This window comes from Porcisia hertigi, chromosome 31 (assembly GCF_017918235.1).
Source record: "Porcisia hertigi strain C119 chromosome 31, whole genome shotgun sequence".
Lineage (NCBI taxonomy): Eukaryota > Euglenozoa > Kinetoplastea > Trypanosomatida > Trypanosomatidae > Porcisia > Porcisia hertigi.
In genome coordinates this window covers 181,928-202,246 of record NC_090590.1, presented here as the reverse complement: position 1 = coordinate 202,246, position 20,319 = coordinate 181,928, and the positions used below count along the sequence as shown (strand labels likewise).

The 20,319-nt window shown below is 54.5% G+C and overlaps 3 protein-coding genes across 3 annotated transcripts; all 3 read left to right on the top strand.

The window, feature by feature from the left end:
- Positions 1 to 6,738: 6,738 nt before the first annotated feature.
- JKF63_03793 (uncharacterized protein) lies at positions 6,739 to 7,728 on the top strand (the record flags this gene model as incomplete). Its single annotated transcript, XM_067899791.1, has 1 exon — positions 6,739 to 7,728. The coding sequence occupies one exon, from the start codon at positions 6,739 to 6,741 to the stop codon at positions 7,726 to 7,728; it is 990 nt and encodes a 329-aa protein (XP_067754997.1).
- Positions 7,729 to 8,628: 900 nt separating this feature from the next.
- JKF63_03792 (uncharacterized protein) lies at positions 8,629 to 12,435 on the top strand (the record flags this gene model as incomplete). The annotated part of the gene is made up of 1 exon (XM_067899790.1): positions 8,629 to 12,435. The coding sequence occupies one exon, from the start codon at positions 8,629 to 8,631 to the stop codon at positions 12,433 to 12,435; it is 3,807 nt and encodes a 1,268-aa protein (XP_067754996.1).
- A 2,029-nt stretch (positions 12,436 to 14,464) lies between these two features.
- Positions 14,465 to 17,002, top strand: JKF63_03791 (uncharacterized protein; the record flags this gene model as incomplete). Its single annotated transcript, XM_067899789.1, has 1 exon — positions 14,465 to 17,002. The coding sequence occupies one exon, from the start codon at positions 14,465 to 14,467 to the stop codon at positions 17,000 to 17,002; it is 2,538 nt and encodes an 845-aa protein (XP_067754995.1).
- Between the last annotated feature and the right edge of the window lie 3,317 nt (positions 17,003 to 20,319).

Genomic DNA, 20,319 nt, shown 5'->3' with positions numbered 1-20,319 from the left:
CTGCACTACGCCTCGCCAAGCGACCGCTTCGCAGTCACACAAGGCCTTTGAACTTTCCCAGGCACCATCGTGATGCCCTATATACCCTCTACTACCATGACAAGTGAAGTGTAGGTTGTGTCTTCACTCCCTTGCCTCTATCGTTCTCCGGCCCTTTCGGTATCACGATAATCGCTCATCATCTGAGCAACACACGAACCCCCCCAAAAAAAACACTCGCTTGCCAGTCACATCTTATGGCTGTAATGTATCGGAGCACATCCCAGAGAGAGAGAAAGAGACAAGGTGGAACTTCGGGAAACCAGCAACACTACTAGCAACTGCGAAACACCAGGAACTATCGCACTGGCTCATGAATGCAATCCCGTAGACGTCAGACGAGCTCCCTTTACAGACCTGATACAGCTCACCATTTGTTCGCCACAGATATATCGTGCCCAGAAAGGCTGTTCTAGGGAACCCATTGAAACCAGCCATTGCCCCAGCTCTCACACATTGGTCGTTGAGTCCCACCACAGGGAGACTCTATGGTGGGACACATGCGAAGCGAAAACAAAAAATATCCCTCAGAGATCCCACATCGGAATCGCTGTATATGTCGCCGCGTTCTCGGGTGCACTCAAACTGGCGAGTGTGTGACGCTGGGTGCCGAGGTCATGGCGGTGCTCTACCTCTTGCTCATCACCTCCCCTACCATCGTTGCTACCGGCGACATCCTCAGGCCGATATTCGCCCACTCCGCGGTGCCGTCATTCTTGCAGAAGGACAGCGGCCGTCGCACCATCATGACTGTGGTGTGGCTGCTATTCATGCTGCCGCTAGTGCTGCCCAAGAAGATCAACTCCCTCCGCTACGTGTCCGCCATCGGCATCATCTTCATTCTGCTCTTCGTCATCTGCGTCGTGTACCACTCCATCGTGTTCGGGATGAAGGACGGCATCCGCGATGACCTCGTCATGGTGCGTCCCGGCAACGCAGCCATCTCAGGGCTGTCCATCTTCTGCTTCAGCTACCTGTGCCAGGTGAACGTGGGCCGCATCATCCTGGAGAACACGCACAGCACAACTCGCAAGATCACGCTTCAAGCCATCCTGAGCTGCTCCATCTGTGGCGTGCTGTACTTCCTCACCGGCTTCTTCGGCTACGCGGACTTCGGGCCGTCGCTGGAGGGCAACATCCTGGACAAGTACAACCCGTACGAGAGCCCCATCTTCTTTGTCGTCTTCATCGGCCTCATTGTAAAGTTGTGCGCGGCCTTCTCGTTGAACATGCTTGCCTGCCGCACGGCGCTGTTCCAGGTGCTGCAGTGGGATGTGGACCAGATGCCGTACTGGAAGCACACACTGGTGAGTGTGCCCATCGCCGCCGGCGCCTTCTCTGGCGGCTTCATCGGCTTCGTGTTTCCGGCGTTGTTTGTCATGTACGCCGGCAACTGGAACCTCAAGACGGTGGGCATCTGGTATTACCTCGGCACTTATTACAGGAAACTTCCTGAATTGACAAAAAGGGGCAGCTCACTAGGAAGACGGCTATGACGAGAACACCTCACGTACATTGAGCCCAGAGAGGCGGGAGCGTGAAGAAGAGTGTTTTTTTTTCTGGGGCGACGCGGTGGAGGAGGCAGGGCGTAGAGGTACATGTGAGGGACGACCCCTTTTGTGCGCTGCTTTTATCTTCCCTCGTGGGAAAGTATACGCCATGATGTCATGTCACCCTGGATACTAACTGTGCGTGACCGACAAATAGTGGGTGGTGACAGCAGCACCCCCCACAGACGTGTCACTCACTGTCATCGCCTCTGCAACTTTCCCGTTCGATTTTGGGGGATGTGCCTCGTTCAGCCTAAAGAGAACTGATTATGTGACCTCACTTTGTAAAGTACCGACCCTGGAGTACAGTCTGCGTTGATGACCCTTCCTTTCGCGTACATGTTCCCGCCCTGACCTCCCCCCTCCCCCGTACGTACCTGTTCGGCTGCAAAGACGGGAAGAGGTGGTTTGGGAACGATGCAATACACACCAACGCAGGAACCCCTGCGTCAAGTCCTCATTCAGGTTTGTGCCTCCTCTGTTGCATCACGACTGAGAAACAACGGACGTGTAGGACAAGGGGATCTAGGTAACCACCTCTAACTCTTCTCGAGTTGGCGTGGTAGCCGGTGCTGTGAGACCACTCCCTCCCCCTTTTTGAGCTTCCGTAGTATGTCGTTATAGCACCGGGAAAAGGTGAGCGGGGGTGGGGGGACGAAATCAAGCCACCCACACTCAGTGCATCGGTGGCTCGTTTCTTGCAAAATCACGTTTAAATTCCAAGATAACACCCCGAGCCCGAAATGAGTGCGACCACCCCCTCCTGGCGCGCCCCCACCACCCACCACCGCCCCGGGGGTCCCAGCACCCGCCCCGGCACGAACCAAAGGGGCCCCGCGGGGCAGCACGCGGGACCCTGCGCCGACGAGCCATGCCGGAAACGCGGACGGCGAAGAGGAAGGCAACGCAACACACCCACCGCCACCGAGCGCGGGAGCCAAGAAACCCGAAAACCGCAAAACAGGCCCATTTGGGGCCTGGGCAAAAAAATGGAGAAGTTGGGTATCGATCCCAATACCTACCGCATGCTAAGCGGTCGCTCTACCATCTGAGCTACATCCCCGGCGAGAGGTGTCGCCGTGTGAAACCGTTGGGGTAAATCACTCTAGGTTGCATCTTTGAACCCAGAACGAGGCATCCCCTTTAGACAGCAAGGTGCTTACCCACCTAATCACGTCGCGGGGGTGGAGGCGCTGGAATCATAAGGTGACCACACAATTTTAAAGACGCTGCATTCTCAAACATGAATTCCATAGCTTTGTCTGGAACACTTCTTTCATATCTTCTCGGCTATTTAGCTAAGATCATGTTTATAAACTGTTCTTATCAGAGTAACTCCTGATACTGCCTTCGGGCAAAGGAATAGAAATTATAAGCCCAAGGTTGCTTCCCTGGAGTTCCACCGTTCCAGGGGAACAACTCACTTTTTTTTTCCTCCCGCCGCGCGGCTGAAGAAACTTGTGCAACAACACCCAAACAGGCGGAAACCCTTGGATGGGGGGTGGGCGCCACCCTGTGCGGGGCAAAACGCGCCTTGGTGGACTGCCCCTTTCCCCGGCGCCCCCGGACCCAATCAAATGGTGCCGGGAAGCCCCCCCCCCCCCACGGCGCACCAACATGCGGCGAGGGGGATCCACTTTGCACGCCAGCTTCTCAGGGGCAGCCGGCTTTCAGAGCGCTTCGTCAAGCTGGAAACTTCATGCGGCTTTTCATGACTCAGGGGAGCCTACTCTGCCCAACAGCAGCGGCGCAGCACGGCGATGGCTTACGCAAAAGCGCCTCTCCCCCCCCCCCGGCTGCTTTTAACCCGCACACGCCTCACCTGATAGGGAAAGTTTGCGACTCCAGGGCTTGGGTCGTCGAGCTCGTGCTGTCACACCAGATTGCCAGCGATAATGCAAACACGCAGTCTGGTTACCAGAAGCCGAATGCCCGCCCCAATCCTTTCGGAGTGGGAATAACGCAGGCGCTTGACCCCCCCCACACACACACACACACACGACAGGGTACTTAACCCCGGCACCACGCTGATGGGGCCGGCATCGCCAGGAAAGCGCCTCTTTCGCAAAACAGTGCCCTCCATGCAGGACCTTACTGGCGCCGCATATTCCCTGTGAAACGCCAACTTGATCCCTCGGCACCGCACCCAGCTTGCACCACTGAACATAAAAGAAACCTTACCTCTCACCCTTTTCCTCTCTTGTTCTTGCCGACATAGCTTGATGATAAGCCCCTTTTTGCAGCACCAAAACAACACTCCATACACGCAGTGATACATAACCCATATGCAAGCGTCACCAGCAAGGTCAAGGTCCACTGCCTCACTAAAGGGAAACATCCCGCGAGAGGCTAGCACGCACAGCCAGGAACTTACTGAATTCGATGTCTACGATGGCAAACCTTCGCCCGCGCAGGTCTGTCGCAATGACAACCTCGAAAGCGAAAGCAGAGGCGATAGTGACACCCACACCATCCGCCGCCTCCTGCAAGTTATAATTCCGTACGGCGGTATGCTGTCGAGTGGCTTTAGCATGGCCTCCACCAGCATTGGTGCCGGTATCCTCGGTTTGCCCGCCGCCTTTCATAGCGTAGGCATCATCATGGCAACGTTCTACCTCCTCCTGATCACGGCAGAGACGGTCTACTCTATGCGCCTCCTTGTCCAAGTATCCCAAAAGACCGGGCTGCGCTCCTTCGAGGAGATGGCAAAACGGCTTTTGCATCCCCGCGCTGACATCTTTGTCGCCATTATTCGCACATTACACACCCTCGGTGGCTCGGTTGCCTATGTTGTTACCATCGGCGATCTCCTCAAACCGATCATCACCTCCTTCGAGTCACCACCACCCTTTTTAATCACCTCTGTGGGTCTCAAGCTTCTCACAACTGGTTTTTGGGTAGTCTTCATGCTTCCGCTCGTCCTGCCTCGTCAGATAAACTCGCTTCGTTACGTCTCGGCTTTTGGCATGCTTTTTATCCTGTACTTTTCGTTCGTGGTCATAATCCACAGCGCAATGAATGGGATAAGGGCGAACCCTCGACCATCAACGAAGCTCATCAATACGGACAATACAGCTGTTCAAGGCCTCGGTGTGTTCATCTTCTCCTACATGTGCCAGATCAACTGCGTGGAGGTGGCTCTCGAGATGCGACCCCACAGCCTGCGCCGCTTCACCATCTGCGCAGCTATTAGCATGATCATCTGCGGCGTCCTGTACTACGTCACTGGTCTCTTTGGGTACCTCGATGTGGGTGAGATCAAAGGTTCCATCCTACTGTCCTACAACCCGATCAAGGAACCACAGGTTTTTGTGAGCTACGTTGGTGTCTTTATTAAGATTTGTGCCTCCTTCGGTCTTTTGAACAATGCGTGCCGCAGTGCTCTTTTTCCCCTCGCTGGCTGGGACCCCTATACCATGGCTTATTGGAAATATCTCATTGGTGCTGTTTCCCTGGCGGTCCTCGTCCTGATTCTTGGGCTTTTTGTGCCGAATGTGAACATTGTCTTTGGATTTACTGGAGGTTTCTGCGGTGGGCTGGTCGGATTCATTCTCCCTGCCCTGTTTGTCATGTATGCAGGTGGGTGGTCGCTCCGCTCCGTCGGTGTGATCAACTACTGCTGCACCTACTTGATATTGTTTGCTGGCGTGTTAGCCGTCGTCTTCGGCACAGGCGCCACGATCTATAGCGCTGTAGGCGGTTAACGCAAAAGGGGAAAAGATCCAATGTCTAGATGATGCGCTGTGTCTCGTTTTTCTTTTTTCGTCCCCCGGTGCTGAGGACTGCTGGGTCGATTACGCTGAACATGTCAAAGTATACGTTTGTTTCTGCGAGGCTTGTTGTAACCTGTCTATATACCTCTGTAGTTGACGATCGCTTTTTCTTGTGTCTTGTATGGCTTCTGGTTAATTACGGGGGTAGCTTTCCATTAGGTCGCGCATCTGGTTATGCTCTACTAACTTTTTTTGTCCTCCGTTCTAGACCTCTATTCCGGTAGATATGAAAGCCATCTGATGGTGTGTAGGGTAGATGTTGTGCCTCCCCCTCTTTCTAACTAGTCTCCTTCCCGTTCGCCTTCCGTGTGCTTTCATCTAATTTTTAAACGATCGTCACAATATTCGTACCCTTGGCGTCATGTGCGCAAAGAAAGCGAATAAAGTTATAGTAAGTGTGTTGAGCACATGATTCCCATTGGTGTTACTGCAGATGTCGGCCCAGTACATTCTCTGTAGTTTATACCCGCAACGTGTCCGCAAAGTGGGATGAAATCTTTTTCCGTACACTTTCTTGTCTTTGCCACGCTTCGTTTGCACTTGTGCAGCTTTGAAAGAAACAGTGCTGTTTGAAAGTGTACACATGGTACTTCTTGTCTTCCCTACGCATCCCTTGGGGACGCAACAAAACATGATTTCAGTGAACAGAGTGTTGTTGTAGTTGTGGACCACTCGATAGGGTTGGATGAACCCCCTTTTTTTTCTCCTATTGGCACGTTCCTTCCCGCGCCCTCTTCAAATCCAGTAACTAATCTATCGAGGGTCACATCATCAGACGACTGGTCACGGAGATCATTGGAAAGGGAGAGCGTGCGAACGGTACCGGTCGCCAATAATGTGCATCCCTTGTTGAGTGGGTAAGAACAGTAGTTTCTGTTAGAGGGCGCCCGTTGTCTCCCGACCATAATTTTTTTCTTGGCGAGCTTGTGTCGATCTTCATATGACGCAATCTCCTCGCTGAGGGAATGGCCAGAGCTTGTGAAGGGATTCCCTCCCAATACGGAGGACTGAGCCTCATTCAGAGGGTCAAACGCGTGGCTACGGCACGTTCGTCTTCACTGCGTGGAAAAGAGCGGACTGGTGAGGCGCTTGGACGCGCACCTATGAAACGCACTTTCGCCCACATGACTTCCTCATCATTCCAAGACTCCTACGTTGCCACCCAAAACCTCTTTCTACTCGATTTTTCTTTTTTTTTTTTGGAGCACTCTACGCTTTGTTTGTATTTTCACAGTTCTCATGCTTTCATCGTATTAGTTTTCTTTTTTTCATTACTCTAGCCCCTGCGACCGATCGGTGCCTGTCATAAGCGCCACTGCACTCTTCTCTCTCACCCAAACAAACTTCTTCTCTACCCGTCCTCTCACTTCTTCACCATGCCAAAGCCTGTCAAAAGCAAGACGACTGGAAAGCACGTTGGCTATGGCAAAGTGATCCTCTTTGGTGAGCACTTTGTCGTGTACGGTGTTGAGGCGATTGTAGCTGGCATCAGTGAGTATACGGAGTGTCGCCTGGAGGTAAACCTGGGCGTCCCCGGACTCCAAGTGGATGACCAACGCCCTGCCATCCCTGGTTACAAAACTCAGAAGCGCGAGGAGCAGATGAAAGCTCACCAGCTCGTCCTCGATCACCTAAAGGTGGACCTGTCTCGCGATGGGCTGAAGATGTACCTTGGCGGACCCCTGGTGCCGAGCAGCGGCATCGGTGCCTCTGCCAGCGACGTCGTCTCTTTCTCACGCGCCTTGAGTGAACTTTACAACCTGAACTTGACAGAGGACGAGGTGAATCAGAGCGCATTTGTGGGTGAGGGCGGCTACCATGGTACACCAAGCGGTGTGGATAACACGGCAGCCACGTTCGGCGGACTTATTTCGTATCGTCGCCAGGATGGAAAATCACTCTTCAAGTCCATTGCAGTCCAGCAGGGCCTCTACCTGGTCGTCGTGAGCACCGGTATCTCTGCCAGCACCACAAAGGTTGTCAGCGACGTGCGCAAGATGAGGGAGAGAGAACCCGAAAAGTTCCAGCGGCTGTGCGACAGCTATACCCGCATCGTCTCCCAGGCTCGTGGCGCCTTGCAGAAGGGTGACCTCCAGTGTGTGGGGCAGTTGATGAACGCCAACCACAATCTTTGCCGCGAGATCGGCGTTTCGTGCCCTGAGCTCGAGTCAATTGTGCAGGCGTGCCGTGCCTGTGGCGCTCTGGGCGCAAAGCTGTCGGGCACAGGTCGTGGCGGCATCGTTGTGGCCTTGGCAGCGTCGAGCAAGCAGCGTGACACCATCGTGAAGGGTCTCAAGGCGGGGTGCCGCGAAGCGAAGCACATTTGGAAGTACACCGTGCAACCCTCTTTGGCGGCTAACCTTTAGAATATTAGCTTCGCTCCAGGTTATTGCTCACAGAAAAAAAAAGCACGCATATATATATTTTTTCTGCTCGTTCGTAGCGCCTTGCGTCAGTATCGTTTTCCACTCTTTTTCATGCAGAAGAAAATGAATTAGCTACCATCTATTTGAGAGGAGACAGTGTTCTGAAGCTGTTCCGTTCCTGGGAAAAACATGACCACCTCCCTTGAGATCTAAAAAGGGTTGTTGGTGCGTGGAGCGGACACCTGGGACTTTTTCTGGTCCTCCTCTTCTAGCGGCTCTGTGTGTGTCTACGATAGAACCAAACCTGTCTTATCTAGGATGCGGGGTTCATGGATGCGCGCAGCTCAGGTGCGTCGCTGATCTTTAACCTAGCGAGTTTTTTTTTATGGTTTCTCCTTGTCAAGGTGAAGTTCCCCTCTTCCCCTCCCCCGGAATGGCAGTCTGTGGACCCCTGATAATACGCTGAGATGTTATCTCTCCTCCCATATATTGCCCGCAACTCTGGCAGTGTTCCAACATGAAGGATTTCACCTCTTTTCAGACATGCGCTTTGCACGATGATCCGAACCACAGACGCACTTTGTCGTGTTGAAGAGTCAAGTGCGTCTGTGGTTTGCACTACTACTACTGTCATCCTTACTCTCGTACTGCTTGTCTTGCTTCACAACTGCCACCAGCGAGAGGTATTCTTTCGCTCTACACACAGATTCACCTCTGCGACGCCCCATAATACCGTTCGTTTCACCGGCTTCTTGGGAACGTGCATAAACGACCGGCTCCCGTTGGTGAAGGAGCTGCCGCTGAGCTGGTCGCCAACATTCCCCACGGTGTTTCTTCTGGTTTGCTGTTATTTTATCGCTCATAGGTTCCTCTTTTCATCTCAGAGGATTGGCAGTCAGTATGCAGGTAACGTCATCGACACAGCAGCGACGCACCTTTTCACGCGCAAACGGTGTGGATGGTACGGCCGTTCCGCGCCTCGTGGCGGCGGAGGAGCGCCACCGCAAGAACCTGCAGCACATTCAGTATCTGAAGGAGACGCTGTGCTCTACTGTCAGTGGTTGTGCCACACCTCTGATGTCCACGACGTCGTCGCAAAGATCATCTCTACCCACGAATACTCTTCCGGTGCCGTCGCCATCCTGTTTTTCCTGTGTGGCGCCGTCTTTGAATATCCCCCACAGTCTTGGGGCTTCGCCGTTACAAACAAACAGGGCCACGATTCCAGTGCCACACCGGTCGATATGCACCTCTGCTTCATCGGCAGCATTGCTGGAGAGCCAGGAGGAGGTGGAGCGCCTCGTGCGGGAGCGCAACAAGCTGCAGCGACAGTGCGTGGAGTGGGCCAGTATTTTTAGTGAGGCGTCTTGCCGTCCTGTAGAGAGCACTGGCAAGGGCGCGACACTCGACTCTCACTCTGTTCTTGAGTCTGGCGCGTGGTCGTCTGTCCACGAGGCGGCGCTCGCGGTTGCGAAACAGGTGACACGCTACTACCCCAGTTTGGTACGCGATTCGCGGATTAAGTTGGACTCAGCCGCAAGGGAGGTCAGTGTATCACAACGTGCGAGTTTCAAAGCGTCGACGGCATTTCCCGATGATGAGCTGGGCGCGCCACACATGGAGAGCAATAGCAGTCCGCAGCTCACCACAGAGGAGCTGGCAGACACGCTCTATCGCCTGGCTGAGTTTCTGCCGCTTCTAGCCTCCGTCTCGGGCGCCAGCGAATTAGCCGCTGCATCAGGGCTAGGTCTGTTGCAGCACATCCACATCCTCGAGGAGGAAAAGAAAAACGACTGCCTCGCTGTGCTGTCCATCACAGACCACCTCACCGAAGTAGCTGCACATTTGCAGCGAGAGGCTGCAGAGAAAGGCGAGGCCCTACGCGCAATGCAGGAGACAGTGGATGCGTTGATGACGGAGAAGTCGCAGTGGGCACGGCGGGCACAGATGAGTGAAGAGGCCTTGGCGGAGAGGTATGAGCACTACAAACAACAAGAGAGGGTATGGGAGAAGGAAATGATGGGGCTTCTGGAGTGGAAGCAGAAAGTGGAAACTGCATCAGTAACACCAATGGCTCCCCCGGCCTCAATCGCAGAAGCTTTGTGGGAGGGTAGCGGTGGTGCCTCGGCGACCGCGACAGAGGTGGAGCAGGGGCAGGCCACACAGTTACTACAAGAACTCGCCGCCAAGGAGACTACCCTTGCGACTTTACAGGAGGAGCACTCTTCCCTGCAAGCCGCGTACGCAGAGCTGCAAATTCACAGCCGGCAAGCCGAGGCTGCCGACCACAGACGCATTGCAGAGCTAGAAAGCCAATTGTGCCCGCTGGAGGTGGAATTGCAGACCCAGGCTCGTATCATCGAGTCGACGCTGCACAAGGTGGAGGACTTATCGCTGGCGCATCGGGCCGACATGGACACTTTGGTGGAGTCCCACAACGCTATTTTAGCAGGGAAGGAGGCGGCATATTTCAAATTGGAGGAGGCCAAAGCGAGGGTTGAGGTGGAGCTGAAAGAACGCGCTGCATACGCTGCGCAAGTGGGGGCCGAGTTAGAGACCGCGGTTGGCACCCTGGCGGCCACCCGAAGCGCTTCAGACAGACCGGGCTCATTTTCGTTGGTGCGTGAGGGCGTCTCCGTGGAAAACTCGCCTAGGGTCGACTCAGCGAGTCCACCACGGCTGAACAGACTCAGGGAAAGCGGCGGGGATGAGGGAGACTGCAACCGCCACAAGGCGGGGTTTCAGGTGGATGAAGATGGCACACCCGGCAAAACCGAGAGGGCGACTGATAACGACGACGAAGGGGTGGCAGAGTCGCCGATGAATCCTGTGGATCTGCGCAGATTGCAGCAGTCGCTGAAGCGCATGAGTCGAGAGCGCGCAGCCCTCCAGCGAAGACTGGAGCATCGTGGTGTAGCCCTGGCGGAAATGGAGAGCAAGTTAAAGTCGGCGCGGCGGCTGGTGGCGCAACGAGACGCACAAGTGCAGGTACTCACCACAGAGTTGGAGACAGCAAAATCGGCTTCCAAATTGTCATCGGTGGAGGGGAGAGCTGTAGACGAGAACGATGCCGGTGGGGAGGAGGCCGACGCAGAGCCGCTGCTCCCGTTGGTAGACTTTTCGGAGATCGAGCGGTGTCAGGGCGAAGGGACGCTTTACCCGGATCCTGTCGACTTGTCTGAATGGCTGCTGGGACACACTGAAGGCTCTTCGATGCGGTTTTCCACCTACGCGCAGCGCTACCTCAGCGAAAGCGAGCAGGTGCGCATCTCGTTGGTCGGCCCTCTGTACCACATCGGATTCACTCTCCTCAAGATGGAGGGATTCGTGAGGCAGAAGGACGCTCTGTATTGCTTCCCCAGGGTCTGGCGCCGATTTTTCTTTCAACTGCAACACGTGCTGGAGGCGCGATTGCGGGGGACAGTCTTGAGCCCCGAGGACTCGGCCAAGTGCTTCTATGCACTGGCGAGTAGCGCAGGCTTGTTCGGTGATCGTTCCAATCCTGATCGAGATCCATTGACTGGATACGCGCTGATTATCGCTGCCTTGTCCGTGTGCCTGCAATCTACGGTGACGTCCACTTCGACCGATGACTTGTGGGGGTGGCACTGCTGCCAAAGGATACTGCGCCATGTATCCCACTACGAGGACTGCGATGCTTCGAGACAAGTGGAGGGCGGCATAGAAGTTGCGGACTCCCAGGCGCTGAAGGATTTATTTCTCGCCTTGTGCGCCGAGCGCCCAACAGAGGTCTCATTACCCGAGGAGAATGCAGCGGTCGAGGGTACAGCTGCAAGTAACGGGACAGCATCCGTGCCCCCGTCGAGCTCGATTCGCCTCACCGCGCTTTTTGCGAGCGACCTTTTGAGTGACCGCCTTCCCATTTTTCACTTCGCTTTGTGGGCTGCAAGCCTCTCCAATGTCCTCGGCAATAAAGTTTTACCTCACGAGGACCGACTTGTCACCGGCTCAGTGACTGAGTCGACGCGGCACTCTGCGGTGCCGCGGCCCTGTTTGGCCCTCTTACAAAAGCACGACGTAGCCTCGCTGATGCTGTACGTGGCTCGCCACGAATACCTCCTGTTTGGCTGGGCGCAAGAGATGATGCGCGCAGCTGCCAAAGCTGATGATAGTGGTCCGAGCGTAAATGGACAGGGTGTGAGTGCTGCTTCCCTTTCGCTGGCCTCGCTGGGCCTCTCCGCGACGTGGCCGGCGCGGGCGAGTGCTCATCATGCGCCCTCGTGCTCAGCTTCACTCTTTGTCAGTGCCCCGTCACCCACCGAGGTGGAGTCGATCACGCAATTGCTCGTTTTCCTCTCCGCAAAGGTTTTACCGGCACTCATGCTTGTCTCTCACTGCTGTCCTTCACTGGAGCGACAAATGCGGCTCATCAACGCCTTTTTCCGCACGCATCGTTTGCTCACGGAGAAGCGAGCCGAACTTCTTCCCACGAACCTGAGAGAGGTATCTGTCGCCTCGGAGTCGATGCAGAGTGTTTCGCTGTTGCTAACCGAAGCCCAGCTGCGCGATCTTGTCAATGCGGCAGTGTACCCCACGAAGGACACCACTTTCTCTCCAGAGCGAGCGGTTCAAGTGCCAGTGGCAGAGTATGGGCGGCTGCACCATGAGCTTCTGTCTCTGTACAAAACTAACGACACGTATCACCGATACATTGAAGAATTGTTGGAAGCAGCGGAAAAAGCATAAGTGTCACTGTGAAGGGGAGGGGAGGGGCGGCGGTATGACAACCTCGGGGTCAATGCAGGTTGAGCGCGCACGAACTGGCGTGGCGGCGCTGTTGTTGCTCTACGTGTCTTTTCCACGCTGCTTAACCATTCTCTTATTTTGTTGTCAAGACAGCTCGTCGTCGATTTGACTCCCCAACAAAACCGTTGGTGCGTGTGAGAGTTCACTGCGTATGTCCGGGCGCTGTGCGGCATCGTGTTGACCCCCACCGCCTTTTCCCTTTTCTTCTCGTTCATTTGATTGGTTGGTTGTACTCGTTTATGTCTTGTGTACCTCCTGTGTGTGTGTGTGTGTGTGTGTGTGACAAACGCCAACTGCAAACCACCCTTTCTTTTCCTCCTCCGCTGTATGTGCCTGCCCCTTACGTCTTCTCGTCCTGGAAGTGTCTGCTTCTTCACACTGTGCTGATGTGGTGGTCAGTGTAACGCTCGGTCTTTTACATGGGGTCCAGCAAGGAAAGAGAAGCGATGGAGGGGGGAGGGGGAGGAGGAGGGGGCAAGGGAAGAGAGCTGTGAAACGTGTCCACAGTGCACTGGGTGCGTAGGTGGAGTGGAGTGGCAGGGGAGTGACTTTGATATCCCCCAGCACAGAGCGGGGCAGGCACATCTTGGTGACCCCCCCCTCCCCAACAACCGAACTACCGGACTGTTCACCCGCGTATCCTTTTGGCCACATTCACTTGCTGCAGTCTTTTCTTCCATTGCAATCTTCCGGTTTCACATGTGTATTTTTTGTTATGGTTCATAAATTTCCCTCTGATAGCCTCCAGTGCATACTGCCGTCCTTAAGGCGGGAGAGGAGAGGGGGGGGGGCAAAAGTACTCGAGTGCAGTGTCAGGAATCCACTACCCGCTCTGTGGGAGGGCCGAGTAACCCTCCCCCCCCCCCCCCCTTCCCCCCGCTCCTTGACGCGCTTGCGGATGCTGAATCACCTAAAGTGGTGACGAGGTCGAGGACCTACGACGCGGACACGTCAGAGCCATGCTCGCCTACGAATGTCAGGGGTAAGGTATTGGGTGGCGTTGCGTCGGAGTGGCCTGCCGGAGTGATCACGCCTGTGCGGTTCATCCGGTGAGCACAGTGTCGGGGTGACTTGAGCACATCCCCCCCCCTGTGGCCCTCACTGCCCTCGCCCAGCGGTGTGGGGGTGGGGGAGGGCGTCTGAGTCATTCCGGGGGACGCACCGCGTTGCAATCGACCCAGTGGGTGCGGTTGTGGGTGGCGACCTGTGATGCGAGAACGGTTGCTATTCGAGGTAGATGCACCACTGGGCAGAGGGGGTCAGCCATTCTTGGAAGGCGTGTGCACGGTTGCCTCGCAGCACACCATGGGCTAGTGACGGGCTGGAGTGTATGGCCGAGTGGTAGTTCAGAAGGGTGGAAAAACTGTACACATCGCCGTGGTCTTATAGCTTCTGCACTTTCACTGCTCCTCGGTGCCCTTGGCTACCTGCCACCCGGGCTGTTTCATGAGGCATAGTGTGCACCTTTGTGCACATCCCCACCTTCCCCTCCGACCGTTTTCTTCTGCACACCGTTGGGACATCTACGGGCTTTCTCATTGTCGCTTTTTGCTGCTGCAGCGCTTTTTACTGAGTGTGCGAGGGTACGGCATTGGACTTCACTGTGTGCGCATAGTCGTAAACACAAACACACTGGGGGGAGGGGGAGAGGGAGGGGAAAGAGAAATAATGGATGTTTCCCTGACCCAATTCTCTTACTTACCCCGATTGTCTGTTGGTACTCACCGTCCACTCTTTTCCGAGACTCTTTCTTTCTATATATCGCATGCCATCAAAACCACAACCACAACCACACACACACACACACACACACGTGCGCACATGACGCATTGGAGTCACGAGATCTGAGCGTCGTGCGTTGATAGTCGCGCGACTCGCGCATAGTGGGCCCTTCCCCTTTCCCGTGTAGGTCCCGTTCACTTCCACATTGTATTCGTTTGTTATTGTTACTCTCAGGCACACCTCTGGGATGATGGCGTCCTCTGAGGTTCTCAGTGAGTACGTGATGGAGTACACCGCGTCGCGGCTGCGAGACCCCGTTTTGGTCAGCTGGGTGGGTGGCTCTCTCGCCTTCCTTGCGACCGTGTACGCTACATCGAGCGGGCGGCAGCTGGCCAAGGAAATGCCACCGCCATCGATTCGAGGTATCCAGGGCACCATTGTGCGTGGCCAAACCGAGTCCGCGAGACGAAGGCCAACTGCCTCTGCATTCATGCTATCGTCAGCCCTTCTGTTACCGGCTTCTCCAATGTCAAGCAGTGCTATTCTGCCCTCTGTTTCCACTTCGGCTCCCCCGACTCTAACGGCAGCTCAGAGCGGGCAGGCGAGCCCTGAGGTGTCTGTGTTTAGACGCTTTGTGCAGTTGCTGCATGTGGCGCTCCCCAGCCATCACGGTCGCGAAGCCCGGAGCATCTTAATTCTCTTTGTACTGATGTTGGCGCGTGCCTGCGTGTCAGTGCGCATCGTGAGCATTAGCGGGCGAATCAGTCACGCGGCTATGGGGGGAAACCTGCGGCATGTCCTCCGTGCACTGCTGCTGTTTGCCGTCTCGTGTGTGCCGGCCACCTTGCTGAACGTGACCCTGGACTACTACTCGGAGATGTTGGGCCTGTACTACCGCGAGAACATCGCCTCGTATTTATCGGAGCGTTATCTTAAGCGCCGTGTTTTCTTTCAGCTCGCTGGCTTACACGAGGTGGACCGTGTAGACCAGCGCATTACCGAGGACGTGCGTAACTGGGCGCGCGTGTCAGCGTCCTTGTTCACGAGCGTTCCGCGTCCGCTGATCGAAGCCGTCGCGTTCTCTTTCGCATTGGCAAAGCAAACCGGGTGGAAGGGGACGCTGCTTACCTGGTTTTACTACTCAAGCTTTGCCGCGTGGGTTGTCTGCTTTGCTCCCAATCTCGACTGGATGGTGGTGCAGCGTATGGAGAAGGAGAGTGCGGTCCGAGCAGCACACCAGAGCTTGCGTACTCACGCAGAGGAGATCACAGTCACGAAGGGGTTTCCATTTTACGAGAGTCTCTTGCAGCGCTTATTTAGCGCAGTTACGGACCAGTCGCGGTACGCCGCCTACGTGCGGGGTCGCTTCGACCTCACGGAGGTTCTACACAACAAGTACGGATCGGTGTTGCTGGGCTACATCGTGTGCGCCATGGCTGTTGTGCATCAGGGGGGAGTGACGAAGACCCCCGAGGGGGCAACCGCAACGCTGACCCGCGTCTCGTACGTCTTCAAGACACTCGCCACTGCGATAGGGCGGTTTTTGTGGAGCATTAAGCTGATGTTCGTCATCAGCGGCTACACACGCCGACTGGCGCAGTTTCTCGCCGCACTGGACCGCGCCGACATGCTGGTGGAGATGCAAACGGATCGCACCGCGCACTCGCCGATCATGTGCCGGCCCTCTGGTGCTTTTCCGGTCTCTGACGAGAATGAGAGGCTCTTGGTGGAGTATGACGAGAACTCATTCGGCCGCATCGTACGTGGTGAGCATATTGAGTTCATCGATGTTCCCCTTGTGCTGCCCACCGGCGAGTGCCTCTGTAGCTCTTTGTCTTTTTCCGTCAAGCCGGGGATGAACCTGCTCATCATTGGTCGAAACGGGTGCGGCAAGTCATCAACGTTCCGCCTTCTGGGTGAGCTATGGCCGCTGCGAGGTGGCCGTATCGTGAAGCCAGAGGCGGAGCAGCTGTACTATGTCCCACAGCGGCCGTATATGTTTGATGGCACGCTCCTTGAGCAGGTGATCTACCCCCTCAAAAAGAAGGACCTCACCGTCGGTGAGGCCGAGCTGTACGGCTACCTGAAGATGGTGGGGCTGGACTACGTTTTCACCAAGTCTAACATGTCGTGGGAGACGCGGCTGTCATGGAGCGATGAAACCCTTTCGCTGGGTGAACAGCAGCGTCTCGCAATGGCCCGCCTCTTTTTTCACCGCCCGCGCTTCGCCATTCTGGACGAGTGCAGCAGTCTCATTGACCTTGATGTTGAGCGGCACATGTACGAGCGCTGCGGCGATCTCGGTATCACTGTCATTACTATTGCACATCGTCGCACCGTGTGGCAGTACCACAACTGGATTTTGTACTTCGACGGCAACGGCGGCTACATGTTCTCGCCGCTTCATTACGAGACTGGCGCCTCAGCCCTGGTGCTGACATCTGTGCGCTCGGCGTCGGATCCGTCACTGGTAGGCACGGAGGTGCGTGTGCCAATCACAGACCGTCTGTGTGATGAGGACAGAAGGGCAGCGACCCCTCCGCCTTCACCGCAGCACCTGAGTCGGGCAGAAAAAACGGCAGATTCACCGATAGCACCGATGGAGGGGACGACTGCGAGGAAGGAGCAGGAGGAAGAGGAGGCGGGGGCCGACAGGAATAACAAGCGCACTTCTGTGTCGAACAGACGGTCGCGACGTAGGCGCTCGAACAAAGCTCACGAGGCTTTTGGGGCCAACAGGACAATCGCTTTCGTGACCCCAGCGGAGACCGATGGGGACGTCTAGTTCGCCTCTCTTGTTTTTCTTTTTGTTTTCCAAGCACCCTCTGCTGATAAGGTGATGACGTTGTGTAGGATCCATGCGCATACTGTTTAGAGAGAGAGAGTGGTGGCTGACTCGGAGCAGGTGTACAGAATTCAATGGAGGATAGTGTGAGGGGTGGTTGGGTGGGCGGTGAGGGGGAAAAAGGGTAGTGTGTCGAGGCACTCCTGCTCCTTTCTGTGGCTACCCTCAGAGACGTGTCACTCGCAAATTTGCCCCCGCCGCGGCTGCTTTGTCGCCCATGATGTTTTAGGGGCCTCCCTTATATCATGGAGGCCGTCTGTGCCGCCTCTGTTTTTCTCCCCTGCTTTTCTCTACCCTACAACAAATCTGGCGGTCTATTTTTCTCTCTCTTTCTCTCTGCTCGTGCGGGCGTGTATTATATTTATATTTATATACATGCATACATATGTGTATGTGTGGGCTGATTGGTGTGGTGTGAAAAAGGTGCGACTTGCCCCCTGTGCATAACTCTGGGCGTGACCTCCCTGTGTGTGTGTGTGTGTGTGTCTACGTGTGCCTTTCATTTTGAGTACACGGCTCTTTAGTGCCTGTGAGGACGTTTGCCGTTGTGCTTTTTTGTGAGGGGTTGTTTTTGTTTCCGTCTGATTCCTCCAGGGCTTCTCCCAGCGCAGCTGGGTGAATCAGAGAAGCACAACAATAAGTAAACAACCAAACAAACAGCGATGATGATCTCAACTAGAGTGTCTGTCAAGAGAGAGAGAGATGTCCCTCACCCCCCCTCCCTCCCCTTTGTTATCCTGTAAAAACAACCAGCACGACAAATAAAAAAAACCCTGCACACCAATATGTCGCAGATATTCCGCTCAATTTGAGGGGGGGGGGATGAGAGTGAGTGGTCATCGAGGGGGGGGGGGGAAGGAACAAAGCACAACCGTGAGTGCAATAATGGTGTGAACCTGTGCGCTGAGCGCATGCCCGATGATTCACGCCATTCCTTCAGGGCCATCCTACCGTACCGTGCAGTACCACACACGTGGCATTTTTTTTTCTTCACCACTGGAGGTGTCACCGCTTCGACTGAACACCACGCTGCATGTTGCACCTCCTCTCTCTGTTCCACTTTCCACTGTCACTTACACGCGCACGTACCTGTCAACATACGCACATGTATGTACACACACATACACATACACACACCAAGAAAACAGCACGCAGCAGTTTTGCTTCCTCGCGTTTGTGATTACGCAGCATCAGTGTGCGTTACAAGACAGCCATCAACTGAGGGAGGGGGGGGGGGCTAAGGGCCGTCTTTTCTCCAACTTTCTTGTGAAATGAAATAATAAAAAAAAAGGAGGAGAATTTCCGCGTTTTGGCCCGTTCTTCCTCGCCCCTTCTTTCCCCCCCCCCCTCGAAGCACTTCGTTACGACATATTTGACCACTCGACGCTTCTGCAGACACCATAACCCTCCGGGAGGGGTTGTGCCTCTCTATATAATCGACACACATTATATATTATTATTATTATTGTTGTTGTTTTATCCATTTAATATATTGTTTTTTTGTGATTTTATTGCCGTCACATTTTACCTTTGTTGCGTTTATCTCCCTCTAGGGCTAGTGCAGTGGAGTGGTGGCGAACCACTTCCTGAGGGGTGGTGTGTGTGTGTGTGTGTGTGTGAGGCACGGGCGTGGTTAATTGTGGACGTTCCCCTTCCCCTCCCTCCCCTCCCTCCCTCCCAGAAAAAAAAAACGTATCCACCACGGCGAGCTACATTCCTCCCTCTCTCCCCCCTCGCTCCCTTCACCCCTTTCCCGCACTAATCCACACCCACACCGACAGGCATCTGCACATACACACACGTCCGAGAGTCTAGACAATCTCGTATTTGAGAAACTAACGAAAGGATAGTCTGAAAATACGCAAAAAACGGTCCACACAAAAAACGAGAACAGCGATAAAGTCCCCTCGTCCCTCCCTCCCTCCCTCCCCTCTCTCTCTCTTGCACAACCCTCGCCTTCTTTCCTGTTGTCGCTTCCTTGCCCTTCCTCTTGTCTTCTAGTACGGAGGACACACAGGTGCTCGTTAGCCCGTATGTACTTTTTTTGTGACTTTTCTTTTTGCTTGATTTCTTTTCAGGGTTGTTCGTCTCTGCTCTCTCTTTCCGTGCTTATCCGCTTTCTTCACTCTTTTTTTTCTCTCCAGGTGCGCGTTTGAGTATTTCTATCGGTACGTGAAAAAAGTCTGTTGATTAAAAAAAAAGAGAACAGTACAAACGCCTCGACTCTTGCGCGGTACCTGCGCACGCGTGTTTCTTTTCGTGCTGCTTCCTGACATTGCTTGTGCGCGTCTCAATAGGTGTGTGTTGTGTGTGTGTGTCCGTGTTGAGGTGCGTATTTTCGAGCTCTTTTTTTGTTCTTGGGATCTCTTACGTTTTTTATTTTTGCAAAAAAATTATTTTATACGATTCCGCACGTGTTTTGTCGTATTTCTCTACGTTTATATTGTAGCTCTACCACCACCACGACTATCATTGATACGACCGTACAGGTGTGTGCACACGCGCACGCACACACGTGCATATCTACACTGACGCTGTTCTCCCCCTTTCTCTTTCGCTCCTCTCCCCCCCCTTCTTTTTCCTCCCCCTCTCTTCTGTTTGCTTTGTTGACATTTTTTTCGTAAATACTGTAACCTTAAAAAAGCGCTTGTATTTTGGTAAATCGTTCACACACCCACCCACACCCACCCACCCACACACTCACACATACACATATATATATATGTATGTGTGTATATATATTTACCCATATATTTTGTGCTGAAAAAAAGCCGCGAGCCCCTCACCGTCCGTCCAGGTTGGTGGTACTAACACAAAAAGCGTTTCAACTGTCGACTTCTGCTGCTGCCGTGCGTGGGTGGCCTCTGTTGATCTCTCTCTCTCTGTGCGGGGTGTGTGTGGGTGTGTGTGTCTATTTTGTTTTCTCTCTCTTCTTTTTCATCTCTCTCCCACCTCTTCCAGCATTTTTTTTTTGGAGGGGAAGCGTGGGTCTCTCTCACACGTGTCTTTTTCCTCCCCCCGTCTTCATTCTTTTTTATCTCTCTTTCTCGCTTTCTTTCTTATTTTTTTTCCCTTACAGCTCTACACGGTTTTGTGTTTTGGCCCCCCACCCCCCACCCCTCCCTCCCTCCCTCCCTTCACCCCTTTTTTTTCCGTCTGTGTGCAGGCACCCTGTCGCGGCGCGAAAGGTGGCCGAGGTTTCCTATCACGCGCACACTGTGCCGGATACCTCAGCGTGTGTGAACATCATGGCAAAT